The 15,399-nt window shown below is 51.5% G+C and overlaps 1 protein-coding gene across 2 annotated transcripts in view; it reads right to left on the bottom strand.

The window, feature by feature from the left end:
• Positions 1 to 6,430: 6,430 nt before the first annotated feature.
• RYBP (RING1 and YY1 binding protein) overlaps positions 6,431 to 15,399 on the bottom strand; it is a 23,972-nt gene continuing 15,003 nt past the window's right edge. Inside the window, exons 2-4 of one of the 2 annotated variants that reach the window (XM_015561164.1) lie at positions 10,812 to 10,988; positions 10,623 to 10,721; positions 6,431 to 10,213 (exon numbers count right to left, since the gene is read on the bottom strand). In XM_015561164.1, coding sequence (XP_015416650.1) covers positions 9,961 to 10,213; positions 10,623 to 10,721; positions 10,812 to 10,988 — 529 coding nt within the window. In that variant the 3' untranslated portion in view covers positions 6,431 to 9,960. The remainder of the gene's footprint in view (positions 10,214 to 10,622; positions 10,722 to 10,811; positions 10,989 to 15,399) is intronic. The other variant, XM_015561165.1, reaches the window with a different exon arrangement.

Below are 15,399 nucleotides of genomic sequence, written 5' to 3'. Positions count from 1 at the left end.
CCCTGGCCCAGCTGCCGGAGCTAATTCCCAGTGACACAGCCAGTTCACTCCCTTCCCCGCCGCTTTGCTCACCGTCTCCTGCAGCCAAAGGCACCTGCCTCGCCATCCCGCAGGCATTCTTCCTGGTGGAAGCTCGCGGCGTCTCCTGGAGTCAAGTCCTTTCTATTGATCTTGTTCCACAAACTCTGAAACTGAGACGCTGCAATTCATCCAAGAGCCCCTCAGGTCTGCCTGACTCACCATCCGGGACCAACGACCTCCATATCTGCAGTGTATGATGCTGATTTGCAACACAGCCAGCCACCTCCTCAGCTGCCAAAGGCTGCTTGGACCTGCAGATGCCAGATGCCCATGTTTTCTTCACACAGATTTAGTTATATCCTATCTAATAAAGAGGGAATATGCTAATTGACCCTCACACTGTCACAAAGATGGCAGCGCCCAGTCCCCTCAGCCCCCCAGACGCCCAGGGCCGCCCAAGGCTCAGGTACCCAGGGCCGCCCGGGGCTCAGGTATCCAGAACCGCCCGGGGCTCAGGTAACCAGGGCCGGCTGAGGCTTGTGCTGACGGCAGTGGCAGCAGCAGAGGTGTGATGGGGCATCGCCTTCCACCCCTGAGGGCTCCCGGACTGTGAGAGGGGGCAGGCCGGGCCGAGGGACCCCCCTCCAGTGCATGAATTTTCGTGCACCGGGCCTCTAGTATTATATATAGTTCATACCATACAATTCAACCATTTGAAGTGTACAATTCAATGATCTTTTAGTATATTTATAGAGCTGTGTAAGCATCGCCGAAATAAGCTTCAGAACATTTCTTCACCCCTACAACACACACTGTAGCAGCTGTTCCCCATTTTTCTCGAATCCTCTCCCCAGTCCTAGGCCACCACTAATCTGCTTTCGGTCTCTATAGATTTGCCAGTTCTGGACATTACATAGCAATGGAATCACACAACATACGGAATAGAGTTAGGGCTTCCACCTATGAATTCTGGGAAATAATTCAGTCCTAACATTTAACCTTCCTTGTTGACTGAGGAGAGTCTTTAGACTTGGACACTTGCATAGGGAATGTCTGGAGCATGGTCATGTCAGGCCTCCTGCTCTACTGCCAGGTGGGCATGGAGAGCCGGGCTCACCGTGGACACTGTTAGACAGACATCATGAGTCCTTCAGGTCAGCACAAAGTCACCGCCAAGAACTACAAAGAGGGACCAGAGTCACATGAAGGCCTGCCAGAGCAGAAGCAAGGATGTGAACCTGAGTAAAAGTACATCTCTTCCCGGCCCGAAGCTCAGCCACACTAGCAACGCTCAGTCTTCACGTTAGAGAAGTCTGACTGGAAGCAAAGAGGTGGCTGCGACCGTGGAGCTGATCCCCCAGTGTGGCTCTTCCCAGTGCCGCCTGCAACCGCTGGCTTCCCTCTTCTTCTGACTCTAACAACGCAGCCAGAATGGAGAAACAGGGCCTTGGCTAGTGTGGGGCAGTGCATAGAGCGTTGGCCTGTGGACCAAAGGGTCCCAGGTTCAATGATGGTCAAGGGCACATACCTCAATTGCAGACTCCTCCCTGATCTGGGCCCTGGTCAGGGGTCGTGCAGGAGGCTACCAATCAATGCGTTTCTCTCACATCGATGTTTCTCTCTGTCCCTCTCTCTTCCACTCTCTCTAAAACTCAATGGAAAAAATATCCTTGGGTGAGAATTTAAAAAAAAGAATGGAAAAACAGGTGTTTCTGATCAGTTTCCTTGGAATATGCTTAGGGGAGTGGAATGGAGGGAACTAGGTCAGATTTAGTTCATTCTAGTTCTTGTCAATTTCTGTTTGCATTCCTATGTTCCAATAAAATGATGTGGCAGACTGATTAATGCCCCAAGTATCTGCTGCCCTCCCTGTGGGACAGCTCCCACCCAGTCTTGCACGGCCATGCGACTCTAGCTCATCACATGTGAGCAGACACATGAGTGACCTCTCAGAGGCTTGACGGGCCCGAGCACGGGCCACTGTCCCTTCTGCCTGAACACTGACTCTGACATCCCAGAGAGAGGCTGCTCCATTGGCCGGTGTCCAGAGCAAAGGCGACACGAAATGGAGCTGTGAGAGATTTCAGTGTGGGTGACAACCCACCTTTGTTGTCAGCTTTGGAGCTTTAAGGGCATTTGTTATAGTAGCAAAATATAGCTTGAGCTGACTACAGTGAGGATTTCTTCAGTTTGAAGCTACCTCAACAGGGCCCCATTAACTCATACGGCCATCACATTCTCTGAATAATTTGGATTCTTTCTTTTCATGGAGGACATCATTCAGAAGAAGAGAAAAGAGAGCCATACCAAAATCATCTGAATCCTTCTTAGCCTGCAGTGGCACTTCAATTTGGGATCATGGAACCATTCTAGAATCCAATAAAACCTCAAAACACTGCCCTCTGTAGAAATGCATAATTGCAATAAAAGCCACACATTTTTAGTAAATAATTTCAAGGACTTCACCACACCTCTGAATCACCTCTGATTTAAGGTCTAACTTGAGTCTTTCTTCAAAAATCCCTAGCAGCAGAGCTAAGTCGGAGAGCAGAGAGCGGAGAGCTGACGCGGCACGTCAGAGCCCTCCCCTCGAGGATGCCTCCCCTACTGCAGGTCAACGGTGTCAGCACAAAGCAGACCATCATGACCAGTGTGTTGAACTGAACACAGCAGCGTGTTGGGAGGCATCCATTGTATAGGAAAACTCAAGGCCAACCAGCTGCCAAGTGAGAATTGGATCTTACCCTAAATCTACCAGCTTCAGACCTGGCATTGCCCATGGGCCCTGCCACTCAAACCCGGGCACAGGACCCTATATGAGAGAAATGTAGCACATTTTGCCCTAACCAGTTTGGCTCAGTGGATAGAGCGTCAGCCTGCGGACTCAAGGGTCCCAGGTTCGATTCCGGTCAAGGGCATGTACCTTGGTTGCGGGCACATCCCCAGTAGGGAGTGTGCAGGAGGCAGCTGGTCAATGTCAATGTTTCTGACTCTCTATCCCTCTCCCTTCCTCTCTGTAAAAAAATCAATAAAATATATTTAAAAAAAAATGTAGCACATTTTGCTGAAGCACCAGTTTTACTAGGATTTTTTTTATCATCTGCATATAACAGAAAAACCCCCAATAGTAGTGTGTGGTGGTCAATTCTACATGTCAACTTGCCTGGGCCAAGGGACACTCAGACAGCTGGTTAAAATTATTTCTGGGTGTGTCTGTGCGGGTGTGTCTGGAAGAAATTAGCAGTGGAATCAGTGACCAAGTCGGGAAGATCTGCCCTCAGCAGTGTGGGAGGCCCCATCCCACCCCTGGAGGGCCCAATAGCACAGGAAGGTGGAGGAAGGGTGTCCCTGAACTGGGACACCTTTCCTCTCCGCCACGCAGAACGGGCAGAGTGGTGGCGTCAGGATGGGCGGAGCTGCCGCAGGGCCCACCCCCATCACGTGTCTCCAGGCCCGTGTCTGGGCAAAAGTTCCGACTTGGATTTGTCAGCTTCTACAGAAAAGCAGGGAGCCTGGCCGGGTGCCCACCAAAGTGGTCTTCGCCTTTGGCCACCTCCCAGGGTAGCCGGCCCCTGGTCTGCCCCAAGGGGGAAAAGGTGATGGTTACCTGGTTGCTTGCTGCCTGTCCTCCTGTCAGCGTGACTCTGCAAGTGCCACTCGTCAGAGGGCCCAGCCGCTTGGGGTGCCTGGCCGGCACCAACTCTCCCTCCACCTGGCAGGCGCTGCCATCCCCGCCACGGCCACTTCCCACGTGGGGACCAGGCCCCTCGACGGAGGCACAGCGCATGCACATCCACCTGGCCCCGCAGGGAGCCCCTCCTTGGGAGGCTGCTGGTGGCGGCTCCGGGCGACCACAGCGCTCACCCAGGGCCACCCTGAGGGCACGGTGGCTGGTCTAGTGCGCCTGCAGCCCAGATGCCTCTCTGTCAGGAGCTTGCGCCATTCGTGCCTGAATTAACAAACCCCACTGTGTGGCACGAGACTCCTCGGGGTGATGGGTTGTAAGGTGTATCTGCACCGCTGCTGTACACCTGAAACTGATAGAACATCGTACGTCAACTGTAATTGAAAAATAGTTTGAAACTTTTCATTCTTAATACGCCACTCCTGTGTGTCAAGTGCATACACGTAACCCAGCACTGACGCTCACTACATGCCCACTGTGCGGGGTGCCAGCACTCTGCAGATCGCTCCTCTCCCACAGGCTCCACACTGGCTCTCTCTTACTAATACCAGGGCAGTAAGCAGCGTAAAACACACACTTTTAATGAAGAAAAGCCATGCTCATTGTAAACACTATTCACAGACACAGACACACGGGGCAGCTGTCAACACTACCAGGGGCTTTATTTCCATGTGACCAACTGCCCCTCCCTCTGGGCCAAGAAAACAAATACATCTGACATTTGAAAACAAGATAAAACAATCACAAAACAAAAAGAAGCCCTTTCATTCATGCCAGGTGTTGACATCAGTAAAGCATTAGAAAAATTGTTAAGAAAAAATCATTGCTTCCCGTTAAAAACACAGCATATTACAAGCAAGCACGGGCACTGGCCCAGGGCCCTGGAGCAGGGGAAGGGTATGGGGAGGCGTTCCAGATGAGATAGTGAGCCGGAGGCCGGTCTGGCACCCAGGCAGGTGAGGTGGCTGACGCCACAGGAGAACATGCGGTTTCCCGGAGCCCTCAGCACGGTGACCTGTGCCGAGCCCGCGGCCGCCTTTCCCAGCGGCAGCTGGGGCAGGTCCCATCGGGCCTGCATGGCTGGCTGGCCGTGCGTCTGGTATTTAGAGCTGCGCCGGCCGCTTGGTCTGGTCCACTTTTGAAGAGGGGCCGAGCCTTTGCAAGAGTTGGGTGTTGGATACGAGTTCCCTTCTTCCTGACCCTCCAAGCCGCTCGCCAGCTCCCTCCAGGGAGCGCCCCACAATCGGAGAGCTGAGTCAGCACGCTGTGCACGTCCCAGGGGCTTTGGGTGAGTGTGTCCAGGCGGGAATGACACGAATTGTAACTCACAGGAACATGGGGCCGTGGCACCAGAGCAGGTGGAGATGCGCAGTGAATCGCTGACCAGGAGTGCTGATTAGCGATGCCTGGCACAGCTGAGGGGGCAGCCGGGGTGGCATCAAGAGCACCTGCACCTGCCCTGGGAGAGGCCTGCCCAGTGTCCCCCTGCACCCTGCCTGCCTCACAGCAAGTCCGCCCAGCCGGGGCTCCTGCCCACACAGGCGGCTTGACCCCACCCATCCGAATGTCTCCTTTCAGTACAGGCTCTGAGCCTCACCCCATCTTTCCAGATGTGCCCTACGAACTTTCTAATAAAAATCTGAGCCTTCAGGGCCCACTTTATTGAGCTTAACGGCCCTTCCTGACAAAAGCCATGTCCTGTGGCTGGACTGGACTGGCTCCTTTAGATGCTCAAACAGGAGTTTGAGCAGACGCTCGTTTTTAATCCCAACACAGGACGGCCTCTAACCCATTCCTTGCTGTGGCATCAAGGTTTCCGAGTAGCCCCTCAGAACTGCTGGAGTCAGGGACCAAGGGCCCCCCTGACTGCTCTCATCTCCTCTTGGCTGCCCAGGAAGATGCTGAGAGCAGAGCATAAGCTTGGGCACTCTCCAGCTTAAAACATCTTCCTACCCTTGACCAAGATTAACTCAGCAAGAGCTTCTTAGCACAATGGAACCCCACTCCTGCCAGGGCATTCCCGCAGGCATCTGAACATAGCCCCACGCTGGGGTGAGCCTCGCCTCCCTCCCCATCCTCCCTCCCCTAAAGGATCCCCTTGCACTTTCACTGTTGGGACCCACCCCTGCTGCATGCTGTCTAGTGTGGGGACAGCTCTCATCCTCCCAAATGGTAAAGCCAGTGCCCAGCAAGGACTGACCCTCAGGTAGCACAGAAAGCCTGTCACTTTACCTGCACCCACAATGCCCCTGGGAGACACCAGACACCATGAGCCCCACCCTTCAACCTGCCAGATTCTGGAGGGGCTGGACTTGGGTTTGACCCCGGGAAATTAGGACAAGGACAAGGGAACGTGCCAAGCTTGCTGTTACCAGGACCAACCTATTTTCAAATGAGGGTCCTGAGCCATTTCTAGTCCCTTCCCTTCAGTGCTGGTGCAAGCGCTGACGGGACCAGCAGTCCCGGGCATGGCCCTGGCGCTCTGGAGACATCGCGGAGGCTTTCAGCATCACTGCCTCCTTCAGCTCACCGCATCGGTCCCAAAGGATGCGCATGACATCGCTCGTTTCCTTCCAGAACTTGGCCATCCTTTGCCCAAGCACTTCCTGCACCACGCCCCGAGCCACGCCTGCTCCCCACACGCCTTGTGCCTCCTGCTCCCAGTGGGCATACTCTACCAGTTCACAAACTAAGTTCGAAAAGGAACCATTTCCCACACAAAACTAAGATTTCAATGTAAATTTTACTATTTTATTTGTGAAAAAACTACAAGCAGAATTCATAAATAGACATTTCTATTTAAAGCAGGAAAATGATAAAGTGGCTTCTAATCACACAGTCGTGCACATGCCAGCGACAGGAATATATTAACATCTTTATTTGCTAGACGGAGAGCAGTGTCCAATATAAATTCCCCCCAACATTTCAGACCTGCGAATTTCTGACCAGTTCACAAAACCACCAACTGACACTTTCGCATGAAGAAAAATCAGACCTAAGACTCGGCTATAAAGACGACAGAGCAGAAACCTCCGAAGCGAGACAAGCTGTCTTCCTGGGCAAATGAAAAATATAGCTTGTATAATACAGTAACAAAAATTCACAAGATTATGTTGGACATACTTAACAAGCATTCTCTATTTGTCTCCAACAAACAAAGCTAAGGAAATAATGTAACCATCTTTACACAGTAAATTAAGGTTACGAGTCATACACAAGAACAGAACTGCTTGCGCATTAAAAACTGTTCAGCTCCATTGTCATACTCTAAATGTTGGCTCTTAAACCATTTTCGGTTACATACAAGCAAAGGTTATTATATATTCAGCAATTAATAAATTTTCAATAATTTACGATATGGTAGCTTAGAAAAGTAGGCTGAGAATGGTCTTGATAAGGCAGGTGAGACGTCTTTGTGGCACGCAACTCCCAGAAGCTTCTGCCATTGTTTTCAAATATCCAGATTGAAACAGAAGGGCTCTGACTGAAATATTTTGTGGGTGTCAAAATACTTCACCTTTGAACTGCTCGACTCAAACAGAGCATGTCAGGTAAGCTCTGTGCTCGCCTGAAGACCGGGTGGTGTTAAAACAAATGGAACCTTGCAAGGGTAACACTGTGCTTTTTGTTTTGGCTTTATAACCTGCTTATTGTGCCACCGAACACCAGTTATTTCTGACCCTTTAATATGTATCTTTCTAATCTACACACTGCCCACCTGTTGTAGGGCAAACTGCAAATACAGGAAGTTCCACGAATTCTGTCTCCAGAGCACATGTCTGAGGAACCTCAATGCCAGAAGTTAAGCCTCCAGTGCCCACCACCTTGGGCCTCAGCAGCTCGCAGGCAGCAGGGGCCGGCCCAGGACATGGGCCCGAGGCTTCACTGCCACTTGCAGTCTCATCACAATGGCCATGTCATCCCACCTGTCCTAAAGCACCCTCCACCCGTCACCTCCCGTCCTCTATTCATGTCGGAGGCAAAGCCAAAACACCAAGGCATTGCATCATGAATCAGCAGCCGAGTAGCTGGCTCATCAGCTTCCCCCACTAGTCTAGGAGTCCAATCACTTTACAGGAGACTAATTTTGAGAAGTTACACAGTGTTTCTGAAATGCACACCAACACCTTATGGTTCGGAAAGCAGTGCAACCCACGAGTTTGGTGACATCTAATTTTTCTTATTAAAAAGTTAATTTTCAAACTTAGCAATTCCTTATATCTCTGGAAAATAAATATGGCTGACTAATTTACCCTCCCTGAGACCCTTAATAAAAGGAATATTAAAACTTTAGAAGGAATGTCTTTGCAATATCCCACTAATATTAAATTGTGGATTTAAAATTCATAGTCAAATCACTATGTATTATATATTCTGATACTTACAGAAAGCATTTGATTTCCTTTGGTTCATTAATAAATACTTGAAAAAGGTATCTAAAAAGATAAGCACAGCTTGCATCCCAGATGCAAGCATCCTTGCAAAAGGGGACATTGTCCGAGCGTTTGCGAGTAGGACCACACAACAACGGCACTGCTGCAGACCCTGTGCTTGGAGAGCAGATGGAGGTCATGGCGCAGAGGGACGCGGAGTCTGATGTAGATGGGAAAGGAACCTTTCCTGTCGGCTACTCAAATCAAGCTGTTCATTTTTTCTTTTTGCTTGTGGCCTCCAGACAGAAATGACTTCTATTCTTAAGCATACCAGATTTCTCACGCCCACCTGTGGGGCTTCCTCACAACCAGCTGCCTCCCAGGCTCCCTTAAGTTATGACCAAGTAAAGGAAGGTGACATCAAGTCCCTGCAGTGACTCTGAAGTCTGGGAACCTGGACATGAGTGGTGGGAGTTACACAGAAGAGAGACCCTAATCCAAATGAGGCCAAACAAAGCATTTTAAAACGCCAGTGGGTAGAAACCTTAGTGGTCTTTGTTTTTTGTCTCCCCGCTTCCACTGAGAGTAAAAATGGGTGAAAAGAAACTTTACAACAGAGTTTACTCGCGTTATCGTCAGGCCCAGGAAGGAGACGGCAGGCTCCCAGAAGTGCCCTTCCCAGCAGGGAGGCGAGGCCTGCAGCTGACCACCTTTGTTCATCAGGACAAGAAAGGAGTGGAGTTTTAAGAAAGAAAAACAATTCCCACAACTGAATTGGTGGCATAAGGGACAGGAGGGCAGGAGGCAAACCAATTTCAATGACAAAACCACCAGGGCAATGCCCTGTGCGCGTGGTGTCATGGATTTGCTTCTTGTATCGACCAAAAATGCAGTTGAGTCCGTTTTAATCCTAAAGCTAAGCGACAATTTATAGACTGACCTCAGCCCCGAGCAGGGGCCTGGGAAGTGGTGGAATCGCGTATGGAACACCGTGTTTTCACAAGCGAGCGCCATGTGAGAATAGCACTGCGCACACTGCCGGGGTGCGCACAGCCCTTGGCAGGGGGGCGCGCTGGGTGCTGCTGATCGACAGAGCCTCCCAGCCAGCACCTGGGGTCAGCGCTTCCGCTGCAAGTGCCGGCTCTGGAGCAGTCCTGCAATGGGAGATCATATTGTTTAAAAACCTCTGTTTTCCTATCACCCAGTGCTCTTTAGACAGATGAGAGAGCCAAGCTGCCCGTGGGCGGGAAAACACCTTGTGTAAGACCGATTCTAATGCAATGTCCGCACTTCCGTAGAAGGGACTGTCCCGGGTCTGTAACTGTTCAAGGTTGTACTCACTTCACAGTGTATCAAGCACCAGCGTTGCCATGGATTGGTTTCAAATAACCCTTTATATATAATTTTATATTTATATATAGTTATATCAAAATTGATAGTACATAGTATAACTGGAAGAAAGAAATAAACTTAGAAGGATATGCTGAGAGGATGGAGCTTGTGAACACAATAAATAAAAGTTCCCTCCCCCTCCCAGCCCACCCCCAACAAAACAAAAACAAAAACCAGTTGTAATGTACATGGAAAATTGTGCACAGCAGATTTTTTTTTTTTTTTATAAAAAGTAGATTCAGGAGCACATCCAATTATAAATGATTGTTAGGAAAATCATATAAAACAATGGAATACATAAAAGTGTCAAGAGTAATCGTCAGGGTGCGAAATTCCTCGGTGACCAAATGCCCATGGCAAGCAGAAATGATCCTGGCAGCATCACCCACAGGTCGATGTCCACAGAAGGTTCCAGGTGCAGCAGCATGGGCAGGTGGAGATCTGAATTTCAGACCCTGATCCATAGTTTTCACAATTCCATGTGCAATTTCAGAAAGACTCGTCGTTCACTGCGGACAGGTCACCCTTCGGAGTGGAGGAGCGGGAAGAGCCCTTGTCTGTGCTCTCCGACCCCGAGCTACTCTGGTGCTGCTGTTCTGACCCTGCACTGGAGGTCACTGTGGAGGAGGACGTGGAGGAGGAGCGAGTCTTTTCCTTAAAGTCTGTGATAATGACGGTGACGTTGCCCACAGTCACTGCCAACTGCTGTGCAGTGCTCCTGTCCACATTTTTCAGTCGGGGCCTGAAAGCAACACCACAGGGAACAGCCAGTTACATAAGCTCTGGGTTAGACGCGGTCTGGCAGACATCATCCACACAGAGATCCAGGACACCCCCACATACCACAGCTACCACAAAACCTGCAGCTTAACCTCAGCAGCAACAGAAACCACTGCCTGTCAACAAAGCTTCGGACCACTCCAAAGTGATCATCAACATATCTGTCTCCTGTTTGGCCACAGTGGTATAAAGTATTGCACACCCACGCACACACCCACGCACGCACGCACGCACGCACGCACATAGCTCAGTCTCAGACCTAGTTCTCCACCCTACCCCTCAGCCTATAAACCCACAGGCACAAAACCATCTGGTTCTTGAGGACTCAGTCCACCAGAGCAGCACTTGACCTTTGCAGTCTGCGTCAGTACCTTGAGGTGTGATTCGACTCGCTGGTCTTGGTTGTCGCATTGGCGGACTGTATGCTGTTTGCTTCACTAGGAGGGTCTTTCAGAATATCGGACTTTGGTCTAAAGGGGCGGGGTGCCAAAAGAGGTATTAAAAAAATAGCTTTGCTTCACCTGCAAAGTAACATACAAGCTGAGTTACCCGGAACTTACTTTGTTTTCTTGTTGGTGTTTTTCTTGGTGACACTGGGACTAATTTCCTTATCTTTCTCGGGTTTCTCTTTGTCTTGCTTTTCAACTTTCTCCTTCTTCTCCTTCTTCGGGGGTGGTGGGGTGGCATACTGCTGTGCCACCTGCTGTGCCACCAGCTGAGAATTGATTCGAGGTTTTCTAAAACATTCAAGGAAAGACACACCATTATTTGTTTTATAAATATCAGGTTTTATTTTGGTCTCCTAATTCCTCAGATATTTTATTACTAGTATCTGGCATCTCAAAGCTCCATTACCTGGTGCTATTTCTCCATTCCTATCTCCATGTGGCATGGAGGAGTCCGTAAGACCTTTTTCCTTCTCACATTCACTTCTTGTACGTCTACCGTAAGGACAGGTGCAGGTGCTCACACAGCAGTGCAGTGTCTCTCGCCATAAAGGGCACTGCTTTGTTCCGAGAGTGCTCAGACCACCACTGCTTTTGAGCTGCCAAGATTATATGCCTGTCAGCTCACAAACACTCCCACTGCAGAGGGTCATCTCATTTCATTAGGTGGACACTGGTAACCCCTCAAAAAGAGGATAAAATTACAAGTATGACATTTCCACTCAATGCAATGATCCCGATGTGGTCTGATCCCTGCAGCTCTGTGATTGGCACGGACAACGGACGACACAGAGCAATAAAGGGGGTGAAGACTGAAAGTCAGTATAAAAAATCCTGAGGAGATGATACATTCATTGTGATAGCAACCATCATGTCCTCACCAACCTCCAGCTGATGCTGACTCTCAGCACACACCATTGTTTGCCAATTTTAAGTGGTGCCAAACACTTCTCACTCTGCACGACCATGCAGGCCCACGTGGGAAGGCAGAGCGGAAAGCCTGCACAGTACTCATCGTCAAGGACAGTCCACCCAGACCAGTGGTTCTCAACCTTCCTAATGCCACGACCCTTTAATACAGTTCCTCATGTTTTGGTGACCCCCAATTTCATTGTTACAAATTGAACATAATTAAAGCATAGTGATTAATCACAAAAACAGTATGTATATATGTGTTTTCAGATGGTCTTAGGTGACCCCTGTGAAAGGGTCGTTCGACCCACAGGTTGAGAACCGTGACCTAGATGGACATGTACCGCGTAATAAACTCTCCGAGAACAAGGTAGGGAAGCAAACATAAAATGGATCCGTTCACGAGGTGAAGCGACTAGCTGCCACAATTAACCATCCCTCAGACCCTACAGGATGGAGGCCTGGACAAAAGAAAAGCAAACGTAAAAAAAAGAAAGCAACAAGAGTTGCTGGATCCATGGCCACCCCGCACTAGGCAGAGTCTGCTCCATGCACTCAGTGGCGTGTGCTTTTGCCAGAAACATGCCAACAAAGAAGCACGCTCGGAGCCAGTTCCCTGGGCTCCGGCAGCATAGGCCACGGTTGGCTGCCGCCCCATGGAAGCCCGTCAGGTACACCTCACCCCTGATCACAAACGGCCACACGCACGTGTCACTGGGCAAGGGCTTCAAACACATGTGGGAGTGTCCCTAGAAAGGAAGGGAGGGACTTACTCTAAGCCTGGCCCCCAAACATGCCCAGCCACACCCCCTCCCCAGCAGTAGCTGCCTCTTTCTCGGGCTCTAACCAGGCAGCAGTAGCCATTCTGAGCCTCTCTTCCTTTGAGGAGAGGGTGACTACGAGCACCCTCATAAAGAAGGCCATGCATCTCACAGATGCTAGCTGGGGACACAACAGCTCGCCGTCTACAGGGATCACCAAGCATGTCCGTCCATGTGCCATCCACACTAACCAGACTCAGCCAGTGCTAACACTGTGACCAATCCATTAAAACTAAGAAAAACTACACCTTGAGGGAGAATTCCCATTTGCCAGTATGTGTGCTTTACTCCAGGGAAATCTCACATAGAACAAGAGGACACCTGGGCACCAGTCCACTCCAGGACGCCTGCCCCATCTATGATGTCATTACCACTGGGCACTGTAACTGCCAATCAACTGTATACTCCTCAATGGCAAAACTGCATCCTTTGTTACTAACATTATCTACTGGGTAAATAAAGAATAAACAACATTGCAGAGAAATACAAAGTAGAATGAGGACTGAGGAAAGGGGCCAAACTCTGGTGATACAGGAAGTCACTGCCGACTTTTAGAGCAGGCCCCATGCGAGCAGAGACCAGGGCACCGGGGACCACCAGGGGGTAATTCAGAGCCAATGGGAGCCTTCTGGGACAACCTACTAGAAGGGTAGGCAGGCTGGAGATTTCTACAGGAAAGGGAGACACGCTGTGTTGTGCACGGAGTTGGGAGTTAATCCAGGGGCAGGAGAGAAAGCACACACTCAAGAACTGGGGAAGATGTGGGGACACTTTTCCTGAGACAGGAAGGGGATACTAGAGGGGCTGTCGCAGAATATGGAAATGAAAAAGCAGAGAGGAGATTCAGAAACCATGGGCACTGGAAATGGCGCTGGTTGGTGGGCAGCAAGCAGAGCAGCAGTGAGAGAGCTGGTGATGAGCAGAGAGAAAGGGACTTCCGCATCTCACACATGGCCTGAATAGCCTGAGTGCAGTGTGCTTTATGGACGCTCTCAGCTGCCCGACCAGCTTATCCAGAAGGGCCATCCCCTAACCAGCAGTCCACTCGGCTAGGGCCATCCTGGACACTAGGGGAGCTGCCCATTGCCATGTCTCTGCCAAGGGCAATCCTCTACATGTCGGCAAACACACCCTCAGAATTCTTCAGCCCAGTACCACAATCCCGGATTGGCAGTGCAAATGTACATGTGCAGGCGGTGAGATGAGCTCCACTTCTCAGCAGGCAGCACATGTGCCCAGCATGCACACGCTCTCCCGTGCACCTAAGAAAATGAGTGGTCGAATGGTCAAGTGCCTCTCTCCGCTAATGGTCAGCCAAACAAAATTTCACAAATGAGGAGGAGCCGAGGCTATCTGGGATCTGCCTGTTATCAAGAAACTAGTGGCCCAGTGACAGATTCATACACATTGAAAGGAAATTAATTAGAAAGTGGCTGGCAGGGCAGGACTGGGCAAGACGGGCTGGACACATCCTGGAGCCAACCTCCCGGGTCGGCCGCACCTGGGGCAGAGCCGCAGCTCGAGGGGCATCTGCAGTCACCGCAGCTCAGCAGTAAACCAGATTCGGGCTGAAAGTGCCCCAGCAACAACATAACGCACCGTCAAAGGCGAATTCGCACAGCCCTGTGAGGAATCGGGCTCCCTCCTCTCTGGTTCTGGGTGCGCCATCCAAGAACCACCACTGCCAAGTAAGTCACTGCAGCTCAGCAGCTCCTGCGCTTAGTGTCTGCCCCCTGGTGGTCAGTGCATGTCATACCTACCGGACGGTCCCTTAGCCTTTTATATATACTAAAGGCCCGGTGCACGGATTCATGCATATTGAAAGGAAATTAATTAGAAGGTGGTCGGGTGGAGCGGAACTGGGAGAGATAGGCCGAACGTGCCCTGGAGCAACCTTCCACGGTCCCTCCCCAGCCGGCCTCACCCAGGGCGGTGCTGGGGCTCGAAGGGAGTCTGTGGAGTGAGCAGGGTCCCTCCAGCAGGTGGGGTCCCTCAGCCTGACCTGTGAGGATTGGGCCAAAACTGGCAGTCCAACTCTGGAAGGGTTCCAGAGTTCAAGAGGGCACTCTGCAGAGATGCTGTCGCCTGGCAGCTCCTGCGTTGAGCGGCTGCCCCCTGGTGGTCAGTGTTTGCTCATAGCTACTGACTGGTCGTCCGGTCCCTTAGGCTTTTATATATATAGACTAGAGGCCCAGTGCACAAATCGGGGGGAAGGGAGGGGATCTCTCAGCCTCTAGCAGTCTGGGACCCCTTGGGAGAAAACGACCTGCTGGCTTAGGCCTGCTCCCAGGTGGCAGAGGGCAAGCCCAATCCCTAGGTGCAGCCCCTGGTTGGGCTCAGAGCAAGGCTGATTGGGGAGTTGGGGCGCCGCCCCGTCATGCACAGAGCAGAGCGGATCGGGAGGTTGCGATGCCACCCTCAGTCACGCTAAGGGTAGGGCCAATTGGGGGTTTGGGGCACTGCCCCCTGTCACACTCAAGGCAGGGTCAATGGGGAGGTTGTGGCGCCACCCCCGTCATGCACAGAGCAGGGCCAATCAGGGGATTGGGGCACTGCCCCCTGTCACTCACAGAGCAGGGCCCATCAGGGAGGTTGGGGCTCCGCACCCTGTCACACACAGAGCAGGGCGGATCAGGGTGTTGGGGCACCGTACCCTGTCACACTCAGGGCAGGGTCGATGGGGAGGTTATGGCTCTACCCTGTCACACACAGAGCAGTGCCTGTGGGGGGCGGTTGGGGCGCCGCCCTCTATCACCCACAGAGCAGGGCCGATCAGGGGGTTAGGGTGCCGCCACTCTCACACTCAGGGCAGGGCCGATGGGGAGGCTATGGCTCTACCCCATCACACACAGAGCAGGGCCTGTGGGAGGAGGGGAGGTTGGGGCACCGCCCTCTGTCACCAACAGAGCAGGGCCTATCAGGGGGTTGGGGCGCCGTACCCTGTCACACAGAGCCGCAGGGCGATCAGC

Source organism: Myotis davidii, unplaced genomic scaffold (assembly GCF_000327345.1).
Source record: "Myotis davidii unplaced genomic scaffold, ASM32734v1 scaffold536, whole genome shotgun sequence".
Lineage (NCBI taxonomy): Eukaryota > Metazoa > Chordata > Mammalia > Chiroptera > Vespertilionidae > Myotis > Myotis davidii.
This window is presented reverse-complemented; position numbering and strand designations above follow the sequence as displayed.